Genomic DNA, 20,206 nt, shown 5'->3' with positions numbered 1-20,206 from the left:
CTGCCATCTTTAAAACACTTAAACCATTAAAAAAACACGTGCCCGTGAAAAACATTCACTGCCATACACTTCTTTCAGTAATTATAAGTTTCAGTAGCAGTTTTTCTTTGTTACTGTACTATTACACTAACTATTTTGTCTGGCCAAAAAAAGTAAACAACAACGTAGACGTAGACTCTGACTAAACAGTGTTGTTTACAGAAGCGAGACCAGATGCATACTAAAGAGAAAGGTTCACATTAAACAGCTGTTGACACATGCCTCTTTGATCCACAGCAGTGTCAGTCTAGTTGTTTAATAGCCACACCTCGAATTAACACAAGATGAACAGAAACCAAAACTAGATATTTGCAGGTCTGCTCCAGGGCCCTCCAGTGGAGAATCAGTATGGTGAGGCTGTTAGTCCAGAAAAAGCCCCGGAGGCTATCAGCAAGGCCGTGGCCTCTTTGCCACCAGAGCAGATGTTTGAGCTCATGAGACAAATGAAGCTTTGCGTTCAGGTAAGTCATTTAAGTGAATAAAGCAATGGCTACATACTGTCAAAAACATTGCAGACTAGCATAAAGCAGATATATTGTGCAATCTGATAAAGTACATTTAATTTTCAGAATAACCCTACAGAAGCAAGACAAATGCTTCTACAAAAACCCTCAATTGGCTTATGCTCTTCTCCAAGCTCAAGTTGTGATGAGGATAGTAGATCCACAGGCAGCAGTTGTAAGTTTCTTTAATGTTCATATCAGTTAAATTGATCTATCAAACAAAATACTTGGTCTTGAGCCACCATAGATTATATTTATTTAAAAATCGCTTATGCACTAAGACAATATTATTTTGCAGACAATGCTCCAGAAAGCTAACAAAGTGGTGCAGCCTCTGATGCCAGTGGACGGGAACCGCCCTCCTGCTCCAGTGCCTGCCCCTCAGGTAGTCCCCCGTCCACCGGTTCCAGAGTATCCACCAGAGCAGCCTCCACACCCACACTGGTCCCAACCCGCACGCAATACTGGTCCTCCACTGCCAGCAGCTGCTGTACCTCCAATGCCTCAACAGATGCCAAACCCTGTACCTGCCCAGATGCAGAATGCAATGCCTCCTCAGATGCCCCCCAATTCTATGCAACCTCAGATGTCTGGAATGCCTCAACAAACTTTTGGAGGTAAAGTGTACTACTGTCACTACTAGTTATGTAATCAACCTCAAAGGTATCCTACAACATAAGAGGGAAGTTGAATGTAAGTATACAAATTTATATCACTCTGCCTATCATTCATCTCTTGTGTGAAGTAAGGTTGGTAGTGCTATTTTGTGGCTGTAGGGAGGTCAGGTTGAATAAATGTTTTTTCTCCTAAAATTCTGAATGAAAACAGATGGGATTTTCTTTCATCTTTTAGTATAATAAAAACTGTTCCTAATTTGAAACGTGGGGAGAAATTTACTATTCTTTAAACAATTATACTTTTAACTAAAATTATGTTTTATAGGTACTAATAGGTGATTTCAAGAATGTACCAGTAGAATCAGTGTTAAGTTTAATATTAACGAGAATGGAAGTAAATAAGTAATCTTCATTATAACAAATCGTCATATGAGGGTCATTCAGAAAGTAAGTTGGTGAGAAATCTGGTCACCAAATGGATGGAGTCAGCAGTGTGATCAGAGTGGCACTGTACAGCGATGTTCAGTATGCATATGGCAGTGTTGTAGTGAAGGTCATTACTATTGTAACTTTCTAAACTAGTGTTCAAAATGGCCACCGCAATCAACTCTTCCGCCAACTGTAAAGTACATAGCATCATTCGATTTATTTTGGTAAAGAAAATGTAACCGATAGAAATTAATCGTGGTGTTCTGTGTAAGGAGAAGTCATTATGAGTTATACTGCAGTAAAAAAGGTGCCAATTGTTTTTTGAAGAATGAATTAATGTCATAACGAAAAACAAAGTGGCCTGTGTATGTATGTGAACTGAGGCACCTGTGGTTACCGATATTGAACAAATCAATCATCAGGTTAGAGATAATCAAAGGCTCACACTAACAGATATTTTAAATAATTTTATACAAATATAATAAAACTCTAATTTTTGAAATGTGACTGAGAAACAAGGATATTGTAATTCTCTCTCTTGATGGATAATAAAACTCTTGATTTATGAACTCAAAATGAAGAGAATGTTTATTATTATTGTATAATGTATAAATTTGGCATCTTTTAAATAGTTTTTTATTGTTTGCTTCTTCACTGACCTGTGACCGACCAAATTTGTACTCAGGAGTTGCTAAACTTAAATAAATGGCTTATGTTGTGTGCTTACGTGAAAAGGTTAACCATTTTGGTATCAGACCAAATGTTTTCTTTGTGTCTGAGAAATACTGGCTACTTTTAACCAGAGATAAACAAAATACCAGCCTTCCTTGAGGTTGTTGTGCACTATTTTACATTTTTGCCTGCAACTACCCTAGTTTTTGGTAAAAATTAATGATTTTTCAACAGACATTTACATAAATGAATTTTGTAACAGCAAATACAGCATCTTTTTATAAAACAAATGTAAAAATTAAAAGTAGTAATAACAAATATACTTACAAAAATTTAAAAATATGTTTTTCCTTCTTTGATTAGAAATAGCATTCATTCTTTACAAAATAAATCCGGACTCAAAATGTTTTATTTCATTAAACACTATAAATAAAAATGTACATGTAATGTATGCGGGTCGACACTGTACTCTCTATGGGTCGGGAAGAATAATTAAACTACACATTTAGAGTAACATTGCTCTAGGACCGCTCGTAAAGGAACGGACGGGACGCGGAGGTTACATGACGGTGTCTGGTGGTGGACTCCGGGTGGACTGCTGGCTGGCCAGCTTGGACCGTTGGTTGTAGGGTAGTGGCGTGATGTGACGTCACAGGAGAGCAGCCTATGAGCATTCTTTATTCTTTTAGACCACATCGTATGTTACATCGCCTGACAATACATACTGCCAACATCACTGGTGCAGACATTAAATATCACTATGGATACCTACCAACTTAGTACTTCTCACACTAAATACACTACAATCCTCCCCTTAAATACATAAGTCCCCTACAATTTTAGAAATTTATCAATTACAATTTGTTTTACAATTCTCCAATTTTAAATCAATTACAATGAATAAGAAAATTGACATTATACTCTTTTATTTTTGTAAGTATAGATTATAGAGAACAAAATACAAACTCAATATAATCATTTAACACAAATCACAAACACTTCAATCAAAACCAATAAATCAGAATATAGCAATTAATAACACATTGAATGAACACAATTAACAAATCGATAATAATAATGCTTAAACAATATTAATTATATACAAGTCACAATTGGGTTTGTATTTAACAAGTCCATTTTGACTAAAGGTTTACGATCCCTTAGTGGGTATCGTCTAACAGGTGTCATTTGTTTGGGTGAAACGCTGGAACTGTTATTGTTTAACATTTGTACGTGGGCGCTGGGGCTTTGCCCTGAGCGTTTCTGTTATTGTTATGGTTTTGCGGAGAGGGGGGCAAGGTCGTTGCTAAAAAAGTACTGGCGACCTTGCGCTCGCTCTGTCCCGGACTGTATATCGATCGTTTCCTGCGTGTGCTCTGTTTGCCACGCTTGCGTCTGGGAGTCTAGGCATTGTTGTCAACTCAACATTTCCGGACTACACTGTTAAACCTACCAACTGGTCGATATGTCGTTTCCCACCTCATGCCCGTATTCAGTTCAACTAAAATACGTGACTGGTCCTAATCGTGAAACTACCACACCTGGTATCCACTTATTTCTACCCTCTGTAATCTCTGGCTATGATTGGTTGTCCAATAGCTAACTGTCTAGTTTTACTACCCCTATAGTACAAGCGTTGTTTTTCTTGATTATCTGACATTATTGCTTTAACATTTGGGCGAATTAAATCTGAACCTAGACTTTAGCGATCTGCCCAACATTAATTGAGCTGGCGATAGATTGGTAGTAGAATGCACTGTATTTCTATAAGTGAACAGGAAGTTACTCAAAGCTAATTCTAAATCCTTGGAATTATGAAGAGCTGTTTTCAATTTATTTTTAATAGTTCTGACTGACCGTTCTGCCAAACCATTGGTTTCTGGGTGGTATGGTGGTGAAAACGTGTGTTTGATACCATTTGACATCAAAAATTCTTTAAACTCTTGACTGGTAAAAGGTGGTCCGTTGTCGGACACTACGTGGTCTACAATACCATACCTACTAAATAATTCCCTTAATTTCACAATCGTGTGAACAGCTGCCGTTGAAGGCAACGGGCACACCTCTGGCCACTTAGAGTACGCATCTTTTACCACCAAAAATAACTTGGACTGAAAAAGGTCCAAAAAAATCAATATGAATTCGAGACCAAACTCGTTCCGGAACATCCAATGATGCAGGAAAGCCTTGGGCGGGTTTTGCTCGTTCCCCAAACAGGCTGCACAGCTGTTTAGCTAGTTGTTCTATGTCCCGGTCGATATAAGGCCACCATACATATGCACGGGCTAATGCCTTCATGCGAACAATACCTATGTGTGAAGTATGCAATTCGTTCAGAATGTTTATTCTGAACCTTTTAGGTATTACCACCCTGTACCCCACATTAGGATTCCTTGCTCCAAGGTTAATTCCGACTGTCTAATTTCAAATGGGCTTTAGATCTGGTTCAGGTTACAATAGGGCCAACCTAATTCTACATAGGATATTACCTTTTTGATTTCACTAACTACCATTGATTCTCTTTTTATGTCTACATAGCTTAATGGTATGTCATTTCAGCTAAACACTGCAAATAGGTACCTATGACATTAATATTAAGGTCATCATCCGAGATTTCATCTTTAATCTCACTATTTACCGGTAATCTAGATAAACCATAGGCATTGCCATGGTTTTTGGGACTTAACATACACAATCTCATATTGGAAACCACTTAAAAACAAAAGCGTATCGTTGTAACCTACTGGCTGCGAAAGCAGGTAACCCTTTCTTGGTCCAAAAAATAGCCACTAAAGGCTTATGATCAGTCTTTAACAAAAACTGTGTACCATATAAATATTGACTAAATTTCTTAACACCAAATACAATGCTTAAAGCTTCCTTATATCTATTTGTGAATAGTTTTTCTCAGCGCTATTTAACACTCTACTTGCGAATGATATAGGTCTTTCTGTACCGTCGTATTGAATCTGACTCAAAACTGATGCAATGCCATATGGACTAGCATCACTGGGCTACCACTAGTGGTAATGCAGGATCATAATGCGCTAAAAACTTCAGCAGAGATTAAACTTTTGCTTAATCTCTTGTAGTGCTTCTTACATGCTAAATTTAAATACAAAATCGGTATCCTTTCTTAACAACTGATACATTGGGTTAAAATAGTGGATATCCTAGGAATGAAACGTGAATAGTAATTAACAACACCAAGGAAGGCTTTAAGCTGTGTCACATTTTGAGGTTCAGGTGCCTTGACAATTGCTTCAACCTTACTAGGTGCGGTATGCAACCTTGTTTACTGATAACAAAACCTAAATATTTCTAAACGGTCACAGAAAAATTTACATTTGTTCTTGCTCACTGTGAACCCATTGTCTTCAAGTCTTTGACACACTAGTCTAAGTCTATGCATGTGTTCCTCATTGTTTTTACCTGGTTACTAGAATGTCATCTAAAAATACAGTTACCCCCGGGATACCTTGTAATGGTTCGTTCTATTATTCTCTGGAATATTCCCGGTGCTGAACTGATACCAAAACATAGGCGATTGTAAGCATACAATCCTTTGTGTGTGCTAATTGTACAATACGTTTGACTATCTACATCTAGTTTAAGCTGCTGATAAGCTGAAGATAAATCTATTTTAGAGAATTTTCTCCCGTTTTGTAGGCTGGCAAATATTTCTTCAATTTTTCGGTAACGGGTGTCGGTCTACCTCCAAGAAAGGATTTACAGTTATTTTATAATCCCCACAAATTCTTATTTTCCCATTAGCCTTAATAATTGGTACAATGGAGTCCCCCATTCACTGGTATCTACTGGTGAAATAACGTTCTCTTGTTCTAGTCTAGTCCAGCTCGGCTTCTACTTTTTCTTAAGTGTAAAAGGTAACGTCCTAGGTTTAAAGTGAAGTATTTTGGTACTACATTTTCTTTTAACTTTAATTTAACTGGTGCACCCTTGAAACATCCCAACTTATCCGTAAATACATTTGGAAACTCATTGTACAGTAATTCTACTTGTTTGTTGTTGTTGACAACAGACGGATTGACAGATGTTTGTTTGTTTACCTCTACAGGTGTGTTGTGGCTTCCACTGACAGGCGTGCATGCGTCTGCCGCGCTGCCGCCTGCAGTTGGCACAACCCCCACCATGCTCGTTGCGACTCAGCTGACTGTACATTGTTTTACATTACTAGGCACTCTAACTGTTAAATCTAATGCTTGCATCCAATCACGCCCTAACAAGGATTAGCCCCATTAGCTACGATGTATAAAGCTAATTGTTTCTCTTTACCTTTATGTTGTACATTGACCATAACCTTACCTAAAGGCCTGATCTTTTCATGTGTATATGAACTTAATACTAAGCTAGTTGGATACATGTTTATATTTCCTAACTTAGTCTTACAATCTTTTTCTGACATAACTGAAACACAAGCTCCACTATCGACTTCAAATACAATTTCCTTACTTTCCACTAATAACTGTACCGTTATTGGCTCAATTTTATTAATCTTAGTTTCTATTTCTTTAACCGTAAATAGATTGGAAATGTCATACACATCGTCATTGTCTTTATGTTTCCAGTGATTATCTGAACCGGACTCTGCTGATTCTTTACTTTCCTCTACATAGTGCTGCCTACCTTTATAAACATATTGCTTTTTATTGCTGTAAAACTGTTTCCCTTTAGCTGAAGGCTCCTTAGACCTATTTGTAAAAACATTTGGTTTTGTTCTCATTAGGTTTGTTAACATAATTTTTCGATCTACAAACTCTTTCAAGGTGTCCCTTCTTTTTACAATGATTACACGTGTACTCACGAAACCGACATTGCGATGCTGTGTGTGATCCTCGCTTGCCACAACAATAGCAGGTGATGTCTCCCAGCGCCTTCCCGCCGTCCGATGACCGTCTCGCTGCGATGCTCGCCGCCTGTGTCCTTTTCGGTATCGACCCGCTGCTCTGCATCCGGTGAATACGTCCTCCTGCAGTTGTCATCTGGCCGCCCCCTTCTCAGCAAATTCCATTGCAGTAGCTAGTTGCACGGCTTTTTCATAAGTGAGGTTCTCCTCCCCGAGAAGTCTTTTCTGTATCTGTTGGTCTCGCAGACCCGCGACTAATCTGTCCCTTAAGTAGTCTGGCAATTTATCACCAAATTCACAATACTTAGATAACTGTTTTAAATGCACAATATAATCGCTAACCGTTTCATGATCCAATTGATTCCGCCTACTAAAATTTAAATCTTTCCGTGATAAAAGAAGGCTTGGATGCAGATGATTCGCTATAGTGTCCACAATTTCCTTGTACGACTTGTCAGAACGGTTTTGTCTGGTGTAATTAAGTCTTTCAGTAACGTATAGGTCCTTACACCCATAACTGTCAACAAAGTGCTTAGTTTCTTTGAATTATCGATATCATTACAATCAATAAAAAACTCAAATCTCTCTATATAAGACTGCCACGATTCTTCCGCACTATCAAAATAACCCATAGACCCGATAGTTGCCATTTTGTTTTCTTGTACACTCCGTAATAACTGTTTAAAATGTCCCCGGTAAAAATAATCGTCTAACGGCATTAATTGCAACGATTAAAATCAGCTTGTGCGCTGCTTACACCAAGAATAGTTTATGTCGATCGGCGTACCTTACTACTCCCCGACCGTTGGAATGTCCGGAATGTCCTTGCACATTCGCGGTTATTTGCACGTGTTCATTACGCTTGTTGCCCTTCCGCACTAAATCACTGTAATTCACTGTTGCAGTTGTTTTCCTCGTCGCCACTGTAAGCGACGTTCCACTGTTGCAGTTGTTTTCCTCGTCGCCACTGTAATGTATGCGGGTCGGACACTGTACTCTCTATGGGTCGGGAAGAATAATTAAACTACACATTTAGAGTAACATTGCTCTAGGACCGCTCGTAAAGGAGACGGACGGGACGCGGAGGTTACATGACGGTGTCTGGTGGTGGACTCCGGGTGGACTGCTGGCTGGCCAGCTTGGACCGTTGGTTGTAGGGTAGTGGCGTGATGTGACGTCACAGGAGAGCAGCCTATGAGCATTCTTTATTCTTTTTAGACCACATCCGTAATGTTACATCGCCTGACAATACATACTGCCAACATCACTGGTGCAGACATTAAATATCACTATGGATACCTACCAACTTAGTACTTCTCACACTAAATACACTACAGTACATAATCATACATTATTAACATTAAACAAATTGTGTATGTTTGTATTTTTACACATTTTAAAGTTGATAATTTTTAGTGTTTCCACAATTATAAAATGTCGGTAGAAATTCACATTTCAAAGATGTAGAATATTTTTATAGTATATGTGTAGTAAATACAATTATTTTAATTTAAAAGAACATAATAGGAAAATAAAATTTGAACTATCTTGATAACCGTACGTTAGTATTTTTAAACAGTTACAAGCATGTCTGTATAATATTATAATAATAGTATTTCTCACATTTATATCACATGCCCGAATATCTGACCTAAAGAGTAAATACTACTACTGCTTACTAATTGAAAACATTTAGACATTTTATTGATGGACCATAAACTGAAAATTAACGTTTGCTAATATAATTCTTGTAATAATTGATTATTGCAGGAGCAGGAGACCTAGACATGAGGGCCATGGATCCTCGGCTGGCTCGTACTATGGGAGACCAGGACCTCAGGATGCCACCCCAGCAGTTCCCTCCACCCAACGACCAGTGAGTTTATCAACACTATAATTTCAACAACAGAACTATTATAATTTTCCATCTTAGGATGGTAGCATCTTTATCAAGTTTAAGCAGTGGGTTATCTAAGGGTGGTTGAACAGTTGTATCTTGAACACTAAGATATATTACAGGGTGTATCAAAAAGAATCATCCGATTTGGCATGTCTATATTTCAAACAGTTGTAAACATATAATTACAAATTTTTTTGGCTGAAAGGGAAACAAAAAAAAGTTTTTTTTTTTCATACCTTTTCAAATGTGTTCAATATGTCCACCTTTAGATACATGGCATATGTCTATACGGTATTTAAATTCATCCCACACTGCAGTGAGCATGTCCTGAGTTACTGATTCCACTGCTGTTGTAAATTGCGATTCCTCAGCTCATCCATTGTTGTTGGTAGCGGAGGCACATATACAGAGTCTTTGATGAAACCTCAAGAAAAAATCACATACAATAAGGTCCGGTGACCTTGGAGGCCAGAAATGTAAGGATGCGTCATTTTGTCCAGTGCGGCCGATCCACTGGTCACGAATTCTTTGATTTAAAAATTGCCGGACGCCAGATGCCTATGTGGCGGTGCCCCGTCCTGTTGGTAAATGAAGTCGTTTGAATCAGTCTCCGATTGGGGGAAAAGATCATTCTCAAGCATATCAAGATATGATATTCCTGTAACAGTGTTCTCAGCAAAGAAAAATGGACCGTACACCTTTTTTCCGTGACACCGTGCAAAACACATTACATTTTGGAGAGTCTCTCTCCTGTTGCACAATTTCAAGTGGTTTTTCTGTGCCCCATATTCTAACGTTATGGCGGTTTACCTTTCCATTTAAATGAAATGTTGCCTCGTCGCTAAACACTATGCACGATACAAAATGTTCATCGTCCATCATATTATCAAGAACGAAGTTACAAAACTCCATGCGTCGTTCTTTATCACCCTCATGAAGAGCTTGCAGTATCTGAAGTCTGTATCCTTTCATGCGTCATCATCAACGCAACACACGCCAGACGGACATAGGAGGCATGTTGAGCTGTCGAGCAGCGCGACGAACAGATTTCTGATGGCTGCGTGTGAAACAATGGCTGACGCGCTCCACGTCTTCATCGGACACTCTGGGACGGCCAGGTGACTTGCCTTTACACAGACAACCTGTTTCTTGAAATTGTGCATACCGTCGTCCAATGCTCTGTGATGTAGGAGAATCAACACCATACTTATTAAGAAAGTCACGTTGAACAGTTATTACAGACTCACACTGCGAAAAACGTAGAACACAAAACGCTTTTTGTGGTGCAGACGCCATTTTCACTAGAAATGAAGTAGGCGTTCACTCAAGCGCGTACCTAGCGGGGAACCATGTAAAACTTTAAAAGATACTCTTTTCAACAGTACGTTGTTGGCGCATTTAGCTCAACAAACAGAATAGTTATGATTTTATTAAATCGGATGATTCTTTTTGATACACCCTGTATATTACACTACAACTGGCTTAATATGGCCCCAGGCCTTTTTTTTATTTAATTTATTATAAGATTCACATAGGTTTATAATTTTGAACATAGCTAAAGATAAACATGTAAATTGTCAATGTTTAAAAATAAACTAAATTAAACCAATCAAGAAATAGTTACATATCTGCAAAGCTTGTGAGCTTAGTCTAAAAATTCAGTAATAAGTACTCGTAAACAACTGTTATTCATTTAAGTAATCATCAACTGAATAGTATGCCCGGTTAATGAGGTAGCATTTTAGGGAAGATTTAAATGTATTTATGATATTTCTTTTTAATTGAAGTTTGTTTTTGTTATACATTTTCTTGATCAGGGCACAAGTCAAAATCAACTATGGCACTTGAAATATCTTAGATAGAAACACTTTTTAAACTAAACTAAGTTTTTGATACTTCAATTTATTTATATTTATTTTCAACTTATATATTTATATTTATACAAAAAACCTAAAATAGAATCAGTCAAAATTTTGTTAAAGTTCTGAATCTTTCAACCATAAATACTGAAGTAATATTTAATTTTCAGTTATAATATGTTTAAAAAAATGTTGGTTATTATTAAAAGCTGTCTAGTAAAAAAAATATAATATTTGGTAAAACTATAGAAAATTGTGTAACTATAATTGTATAAAATCTTTTATTAACATAGAAGATTTTAGAATAGTATAGTTGAAATTTCAAACATTTTTGAAACAGTTCAGTTCATATTAAAAATATATCATGATTTTACATAAACGTAACACTGTCTACATACAGAATACATACAAAATATTCAACTTTTGTAATAGATATAATTTTATATATTATGTTCACTGATTAGATTTTTCTCTCCTTAGCCTAATATATGTATTTGGTGTTTTCTTAGACTGCTAATGGATAAATCAGCAGAAAGGTTTGTATATACAGAGCAAAACAGCCCAAACTCCACCTCAAATAAATAGACATTTTTCATTTCAATACATTGATGTACGTCCAACGTATTAAATATAATATATAATCCTATATAATAAATTACATTAATTAGTTAATTTTTGAAATATTTGAACAGCAATGTGTAAATTATTAACTCAATCAGTAAAAGGTTTATGGCTTATCCTACCTTTTCTTTTCCTATGCATTTTCTGAAACCAATAAATGATGATTTAGACATTTGTAGTTAAATTTAACAATTAGTTAAATATGAATTTGTATTTTAATGGTATACATAGAAATGAACATTGCATTTTAATAGCTTAAATGTTAATAAAAATAATATTTGTCTTCAAAAGGTTTAACACAAATTTTAGTCTGCATTTCAGGTAACTAAAGTAATAAATGTAAATCACACTTATTGTGTTTAAATACATACACATATTTTTATATAATTGAATTATGTTCAAAAAATAATAATTGCAAGTAGTTTAATGTTTTATTTTTTTTTGTGTGAACGTACCTTATTGATGCCAAAAAAAGAATTATTACCATGTCTCATCAGGAATTATAAAGTGTCCCCATGTTTTCACCTTTCTTTGTGAATAAAGCTGATTTTATAACTTCTGAGATGTTTAAAACTATTTTCTCATGAAGTCAGTTTGTTCTGCATCCTTTAATATAGTTTTTGTGGTAATTGACGCACATAGCATAAAAATATATATTGGATATTAGCTAGGAATAAACTAGGATATCCAATGTATTGGATGTCAGCAGTGTAGGAATAAACCAGGATATCCAATGTATCGGACCTCAGCAGTGTATGAATAAACCAGGATATCCAATGTATCGGACCTCAGTAGTCTAGGAATAAACCAGGATATCCATCGTATCGGACCTCAGCAGTGTAGGAATAAACCAGGATATCCAATGTATCGGACCTCAACAGTGTAGGAATAAACCAGGATATCCAATTGTATTGGTTGTCAGCAGTCTAGGAGATCCAATATATTGGGCCTCAGACTTTTGTGATAAAAGTAAACTAGGACATCCAATGTATCGGATTTTGGGAGCATAAAGCTTAAGAAACAATTGAAAGCTATACAAAAAACGTATAGCAGGCAGTTGATCTTGTAATGCCTGGTATATTTCGTGTTTATGGTGATTAGTGTAAATATTAAAATCGATTATTAAGATTTTAAATTTTATAATACATGTGTTTTTTTTTTTAGTTTTGCTCGAGACCCAAGAGCAGGAATGGGTGACCGTTTCCAGAGAGATCCTCGAGCCCCAAGTAAGTTCTGATCACTGTTCGAACAGGGTGGATAGGAAATTACCAATGTTCATAATAATAATAATGTTTGCTTACTTTCAAAAGTAACTTTAAGTGTAGGATTTAGTGTGGTTTTTGTCAATGTAGTGATAGAATTGAATTTCTTTTAACAGTTTTTTCTGGAGTTAAGATTTGTTTTGTTATATACAATTTGTAAACAATTTCAAAAGGGCTTTTACAAACTGTACAACACTATTACAATTTTACTGTTGTGTATTTAAAGCAAAGTGTAAGATTTAAATTTGTACTTTTATGATGTTTCCCTCTACACATTTCTTGTTGTTATGATTATGCAATGATTTATAGGTATGCCAGGAATGCCCCCTGGACCCATGCCTGGAGCTCCGAGACCAGTCATGCCCCCTGCTCCTGTGCCCCAACCTGGGGTGGGCCCGCCCAACGTGCCCCGCCTGGGTCCTGGATTGGGGCCGAATATGGGGACTGGTGCCTCAGACCAAGAAAAGGTAATTATTTCTGATACAATAAATATTATTTACAATATTATATTTTGGTATTTTACAATATTTATTTATTATCAGTGCTTGATTTCTAGAACCAGAGGTAATGGATCTGTAACGCAAACAAAGTAGGCTACTTAACCCTTTGACTAGTAATCCCGCAACAGATTCGGGAACGCCTACGTGCCACCTGTAGTAATCCCGATAGCAGTGTGGGAAGCACTATGGTGCTAAACAGTTTTCATAATAATGTTTCTTGATGAATAATCTCTCTCGCTTGAATACGAATACGATCAAGCAAAATAAATAAGAAACCGTTTCAAGTAGTTTTTTGTCGTTCCCACTAGATTGCAGTTGTTCTTTTATTTATTTCTTTCAGACCCAATTGACAGTATTCAAGCCATATGACGGTATTCAATCAGATGTTTCTAGTAATCAGCTGATTCTATTTCTATTTGTGTAGGGAATACAGGTTGTGATTTCACTTTTATGTTACTGGTTACCTTGATTATAAATGTTTTGTTATATTTACAGTGAGTAAATAAACATGGCTGTTTGTGTAATAACTGATTACGTAAAATGGTGCGAGAAAGACTTACAGACAAATTTTTGGCTGAGGTGCTCCCCTGAGATACCAAAACCAAACCCAAATCACCTAAAAAAAATCAAAAATTTAAAAAAAATCACTTTAGATCACTCTTGCTGAGAAAAAAACCTACCAGTCAAAGGGTTAAAAAACATAAAAAAAAACTAAAAATAAATGAGTTGTTACTATTACAATGGCTTATTGAACTGTACATAATATTTAAATGAACATAAAGAAAATTTTACTGTCTGGCCCTATTTACAAAATATACCACATCACCCCACAGTTTATGCTTAGGCTTTCCTATTTGTAGTTTTTTGTAGTATTATACTTGTCAAAGCACAAATTAGGATGGAGTCCAGGTTTGCGTGGACCAAGGCATAACCCTACCTGTGCTGAAAGTTATTGTTGAGCCTCGTCATCTAAATCACGATCACTTAACACTTTCGTCCTCAGAAATAGCAAAATCAGGATCAATATCATCATTGCCACTATCAAAATAAAACAGTGCATCCTCAATGTGTTTATCGTGCAAAACAATCGCATCACTAAAACAATTCAAAATGAAAACTCACTTTACGTGTTTCTTGTTCACAACTTAATAATCATAATGCATCTGTGTCTATTCCTAAACAAAAGAATTCAAAACAGATTTTTAAACAAACAGCAGCAGATGCTACAAGTTGTTGATCAGTTAAAAATAAACACTATGCAGAAATATCAGAAATTAAGAACTACACATCGTAATAATGATGAAAGTGAAAATGTAGAGAAAGTTAACTTGCGACTGATTATTTAAAACACTTTCACAAGATCTACACAGATGTTACATTGAACAAATATGAGTCTGAATGACTTTTTTGGTTAGATATTTACGTTGCAACAGATAACGGACTGAGTCCGGCTTTGGACTGGAACAGCCACGATAACAATGTCGAACTAAGTTTGTATAAGAGTCCCAAAAGGTTAAGAGTCATGCACCTGTCATATTTAAAAATAAAAAGATCTTTTAGCATGTTTCATCCCCTAAAAGAAACGTATGTCAGTGTGTTTCAGATTGCATTAAAAATTAATTATTAAGCTAACCCATGTATTTTGCCATTTTTAATGGAATCCTTCCAAGGAGGCTAAGTTCATAGATATTAAGACTATAAGTGTAGATGATTACAAACATATTGGTATGCATATGTATAGTATTTTACACAAACTTAACCCTTTCACTACCACTGGGACACATATGTCCCGAGAGACTAAAAAAAAAAAATATGGACACTAAATGATGCTAAATTTGAGGGCAATTTTGTAATAGTCACTACAGGTGGGTATTTTCACTTTGCTGTATTGGCACAATAACTTGCTGGAGCACTCAGTTTTTATATTTCACTGTTGTTTTGTTCTGACCATGTGGTTGCACTTTTGAGGTTATGGTGTTGTTGTTTTTGCTAGTGACTGTTTTAATTCAATATAGTGAGTTATTTTGTGTCCCTAATAGCTACAGATAACCGTTACTGTATATACAATCAATTTGTTTATTGATTTATTTCAGTGAAACTTGTTTAATTTGCCATATTCTTGTCTTTTTTGTGCTGGGACACAGGTTGTCCCAGTGGTGTTTCAGTGCGGGGACATATACGTCCCAGTGGTAGTGTAGGACCATGTCGCATTTAAATAGTAAAGACATAAGTAGTTTGCTAGAGTTTCCTTCAAGTGAACCTGATAGACCTTCGGAAGGTGATTTGATGTATGATAGCGACAAAGACCCTGACTATAAACCTTCTGACTGTTCTGAAAGTGAATGTGAACAGTTTTTTGCTGACAGTGATAATGACGTTCACCAATCTGATTCTTCCGAAAAAAGTGATGATGCTTCTGAAAATCCAGCTGCTCAAAAACCTGATGATGCTGATGACGGTGGGCAGGTTTCTAATGATCCTGGCGAGGGAACTAGCAACCAGCCGGACACTGCCGATAACAGTCATCAGGCCACTGCAGATTCTGGTGAAAGAACAGGTACCCAGCCGAAAACTAACAAGAAGAATAGAACGGAACTAGGTAAAAATAAGCCTGTAGGTAACGAGAGACCAAAAATCATTTGGAATAAGGTAAAACAAACTTTTAAACCTAGAAAATCCTTGCCAATAAAAGTTAGGCCTATAATTTTAGCTAAAATCAACAGAGGTTCAAAGGAAATGACAGTATTTTTGGAAGTTTTCCCTAAAAGCCTTTTTATGTACATATCGCACTGCACAAATGAAAGATTATACATACTACAAAAACAAAAGAAAAAAAATATAGCTAAGACAAATTATCATGAAATAATGGTTGTAATAGGCTGCGTTCTCATCATGTGCTACAATCGCTTACCAAACATATCTGACTACTGGTCCATGCAAGAATCCATGGGAAATGTAGCTATAAAGAAAGCTATATCAAGGAACAGGTTTCAGTTGTTGATGTCAAAGCTGTACTTCAACCTGCCAAACAAACCTGAGAATGCTACCAAGACGTATTATGTAGATGAATTAGTTTCTTGTTTGAAACATACTTTTCCTAAGGCAAGAACAGAAGCAACATTTCAAAGCATTGATGAATCAATGGCTAAGTTCAAGGTAGGTCGACCATGAAACAATATGTTCCCTTGAAACCCATATAAGAGGGGCATAAAAATATGGGAAAAGGTGCGATTCTGACACTGGCTATTGCTATGACTTCAATGTTTATGCAGGTAAAGATCTTGAAAATGTGGACGGTTCATTAGGTGAAAGAGTTGTGGGCAAACTTTCGTCAACTGTAAGAGGTGACAAGGAAGAAGTTGTGCTGTCATTTGATCGTTTTTTTCACCTCGGTCAAATTGTTATGTGAAACACGCCATCCTAGTGTCGCAACTTGCATTGGGAACAGGGTAAATGTGCCTAAGTTTGAAAATAAACTTAAAAAATATGAGAGTGAATTTTTATGTTGTAAGGAAGGTGTAGTAGCAGTTGTCATGGAAGGATTCTAAGCAGTTTGTTGTCCTGAGTAACTTACACTCAGACACTGTGACAACAGTCAAGAGAATGCAACAAAATGGAGAAAGAAAGGATGTTACATGCCCTGAAGCTATTGCTTTATACAATGAAATAATGGGAGGAGTTGATATTTCTGATCAAAATGTAGGTGTGTACGATTTTGATAGGAAGTCAAAAAAATGGTGGAAAAAGGTGTTCTATAAACTTCTTCTAACATCAGTTGTCAACGCATGGATTTTGCACCAAGAAGTTCAACACAGGAAAACGTCTCTTCTGACGTTCATGGTGCCTCTAGCGGAACAGCTGCTCGCCGAAGGATCAACAAATACTTCAGTCAAAAGAAGAGCTAGCATTGGAAGAACATCAAAGAGAGTGAAAAACAATGTCAAACGTCGGTACTCATTTGCCTGTGGAAGGACAGACCAGAAGAAGATGCAAGCGCTGCTCGGATCACCAGACAGAAAAAACGAACAAAAAACCATGTGCGCAGAATGTGACCTCCCACTTTGTAAAACGTGTTTTTCAATATATCACACTTAATTATGTAAAATGTATCTCTTCACGTATTTGTGCAATTTATTGGAATTGATTTTTCTTTTTATTTGTTGTAATAAACATGTGTTTGAATAAATTACTAATTATTATTTACCTTATTGTTACCAATTACATACTTGTGTATACTACCAGTGGGGACATATGTGTCCCGTGTTCATATACCACTGGGACACATATGTCCCAGCAAAAAAAAAAATTAAAACGTCTGTAAAAAAATAGTAAAACGTTAGAAAAAAAATCTGAATAAAATATTTCTTGCATAATTTGATATAACGAATTAATTAAAATCAAAATTTCAAAAATTGAAAAGTGGTAGTGAAAGGGTTAATATATCAAACTGCATTTGCAAATAAAGCAACATTAGATCAGAAATATCTGGCTTTGCCAATGTACTGATATATCTATAAGATGTTTTAAATCTAATTTATATATTTTCAGGCGGCACTTATCATGCAAGTACTCCAGCTGTCTGGATGACCAAATTGCAATGCTACCTCCAGAACAGAGACAGAGTATTCTTGTGTTGAAGGAACAAATTGCAAAAAGTACCCAACGTTAACGTTCAATCTTAGCAATACAAAAGGTATTTTGTATACTAATAAATGTTCAAACTTTTCTCTTTTCTCTTGCTGTTTTATTCCCAAATCATTTTTTTAAAACAGGAAGAATCAATTTGGTGCAAGGGCAGCAGAGATCCAATCTGGTTAACGAGTAAAACAATGTAACAATAGAAAACTAGTTTTAGTAAACATTTTATGTGGTAGACGTCGGATATATTTGACCTTGGTATAACTGATTATTGTATTCATTGCAGATATCTGTTTATTTTTTCGAATTTATGTAAAAATAGTAGAAGAAGAATCCTAGTTTATGGAAATGTGCATTTGGGCTCAAAAATTCTAACGACTGCTGATTTGTATAACCTCTCATTCTTGACTGTTCTTTTTCTATTCTATTACTAATGTTATGCCACTCTGTACAGTGTTGTTCTGACTATTACAAGTAAGCGCAAGGAGTGTTTAGTAATTTATTATGTTTGTGTTGTGATAAGTGAAACGTGTAATAATTGTACTAAAATTTAGTGTTTTTTGTTATTGGACTAAGTTGTGTAATAAGTGAGTGAACAGTTTTTATATTTAGTCATAGTTTATTATTTATTTATTTAAAACCTTTTCCAGTGCTCTCCAAATATACCCTGAAAATGGTTCATACATTTAAAAAAAAATGTCTTACTTATTTTATAAACAATTTAATAAAGTAAACTAGAATGTGCAATTTGATTGTTTTATGAAGTGTGTAAATTTTGTATAAAAATCGCCAACAAACATTCTAAGCAAAAATAAATAATTTATCTTTTAGGGCCAAAAGTGAAATTATTATAATTTGTTTTACATTTATTTTTTAATACTTCAAATACAAAACTGAAGTAGATTTTAACTTAACATTTTGTATTCTTGAAAATGTTACCTTTCATTCAAGTATATACTTATGGCAATATAGTATATACTTCGTTTTCCAGTTTTTTAAGTTGGTGTAATCCGTTTTGGCTGAAATACTTTTCTTAATTTCTAAGTCATAGTCCTTTAACCCATTGCGGATCACTGACGAGCTGGGTTCGTCACGCAGCGGCCGGGCCTAACGGCACGATGACAAGCTCAGGTCGCAAAAGCGGTCTGCCTTTAATTAAGTTTCCCACCAAATAGTTCTATTAATGTCTGATAGATCGGGCGATCGTTCTTCACTTGTTAACAACTAAGAGTGTTTAACAACGGTCTACATTTAGAGTTTTCAAAAGTTTTATAAATATCCTACAGATCGCAGTTGTATGTTGAAGTTGAAAAATTATTCATATGAGTTTACTCTCTGCTTTTTAGCGCTTCTGATTGGGTGTTTTCCTCAGTTGTTATTATAATACTTTTGAGGTTAGTGACACAACTAAACGACACATACGTACATGTTGGCAGGTTTAGTATAGACAATGGCCCGGATGTTGTAATCGCTTCGCCTGAAGCAGTTTTATTTAGACTATGATTCAGACATCATCCCTGCTACCCCGGAAACTTGCTCAATGTTATCGTTCTCCTGGGTATTCGTCACGGATACCCCAGCAGGCCCATGTCCCATCTGAACGAATACCTTCACAAGCTGAATATTCTAGTAATACAATAGCAAGCGATACGATGTGGTGCACCATTACTGTTTGTTTCGGCCGCTGACCGTAAATTAATTTCGTGCCCGCGCGCCAAAATAATACGATCTGCAATGGGTTAAAAAACATGTTCTATAAGGACCATAAAAACAACAAATATTTCTTGTTCACTTCATTAAGAATTCCAGACATTTAAAGTAAGAAATATTAATTGGCAAAGAAATAACATTTTAAAATTAAATAATTTAAGAACATGTTTAATCAAATATTACCTGGAGAAAAGAGAGAAAGGACATGGAATGCTTCTGAAATGATGTGCTTATACTTAAAAAAGACATAATTTAATAAGTAAAAAATACCTTACAATTTTACACATGTACAAATCTATTAAACTTTATTTGTACAAAACGACATTAATACAAACAACATATCTATAAATAACATTGTTTAACACTACATTGGGGTTTTAAAAATTTATATCTTTAACTTATAGTGAATGTAATGGTAAAATTTTATTTATATATCCATACAGCTTAAGAGTTTCCCTTTAAAAAACAGTGGGGAATATTTATTAGACAAATATATAAATTCAAAAGGAAAATGTAATAACATAAAAGTTTTTAATGCATGATAGTAATAAAATTAGAGCAATTCATTTCTTTTAGTGAATACAAACCC

General features: G+C 35.6%; 1 protein-coding gene across 1 annotated transcript in view; it reads left to right on the top strand.

The window, feature by feature from the left end:
* LOC124371857 (cleavage stimulation factor subunit 2-like) overlaps positions 1-17,958 on the top strand; it is a 33,790-nt gene extending 15,832 nt beyond the window's left edge. Inside the window, 8 exon segments of the mRNA XM_046830223.1 lie at positions 355-500; positions 609-644; positions 646-717; positions 841-1,159; positions 8,898-9,003; positions 12,672-12,733; positions 13,079-13,236; positions 17,818-17,958. Of these exon segments, the coding sequence (XP_046686179.1) occupies positions 355-500; positions 609-644; positions 646-717; positions 841-1,159; positions 8,898-9,003; positions 12,672-12,733; positions 13,079-13,236; positions 17,818-17,856 (938 nt within the window). The 3' untranslated portion in view covers positions 17,857-17,958.
* Positions 17,959-20,206: the final 2,248 nt, after the last annotated feature.

The sequence above is a fragment of the Homalodisca vitripennis genome, unplaced genomic scaffold (genome assembly GCF_021130785.1).
Source record: "Homalodisca vitripennis isolate AUS2020 unplaced genomic scaffold, UT_GWSS_2.1 ScUCBcl_2126;HRSCAF=6565, whole genome shotgun sequence".
NCBI lineage: Eukaryota > Metazoa > Arthropoda > Insecta > Hemiptera > Cicadellidae > Homalodisca > Homalodisca vitripennis.
Note: the sequence above shows the minus strand (reverse complement) of the source record. Positions and strands in the feature narration are given on the sequence as shown.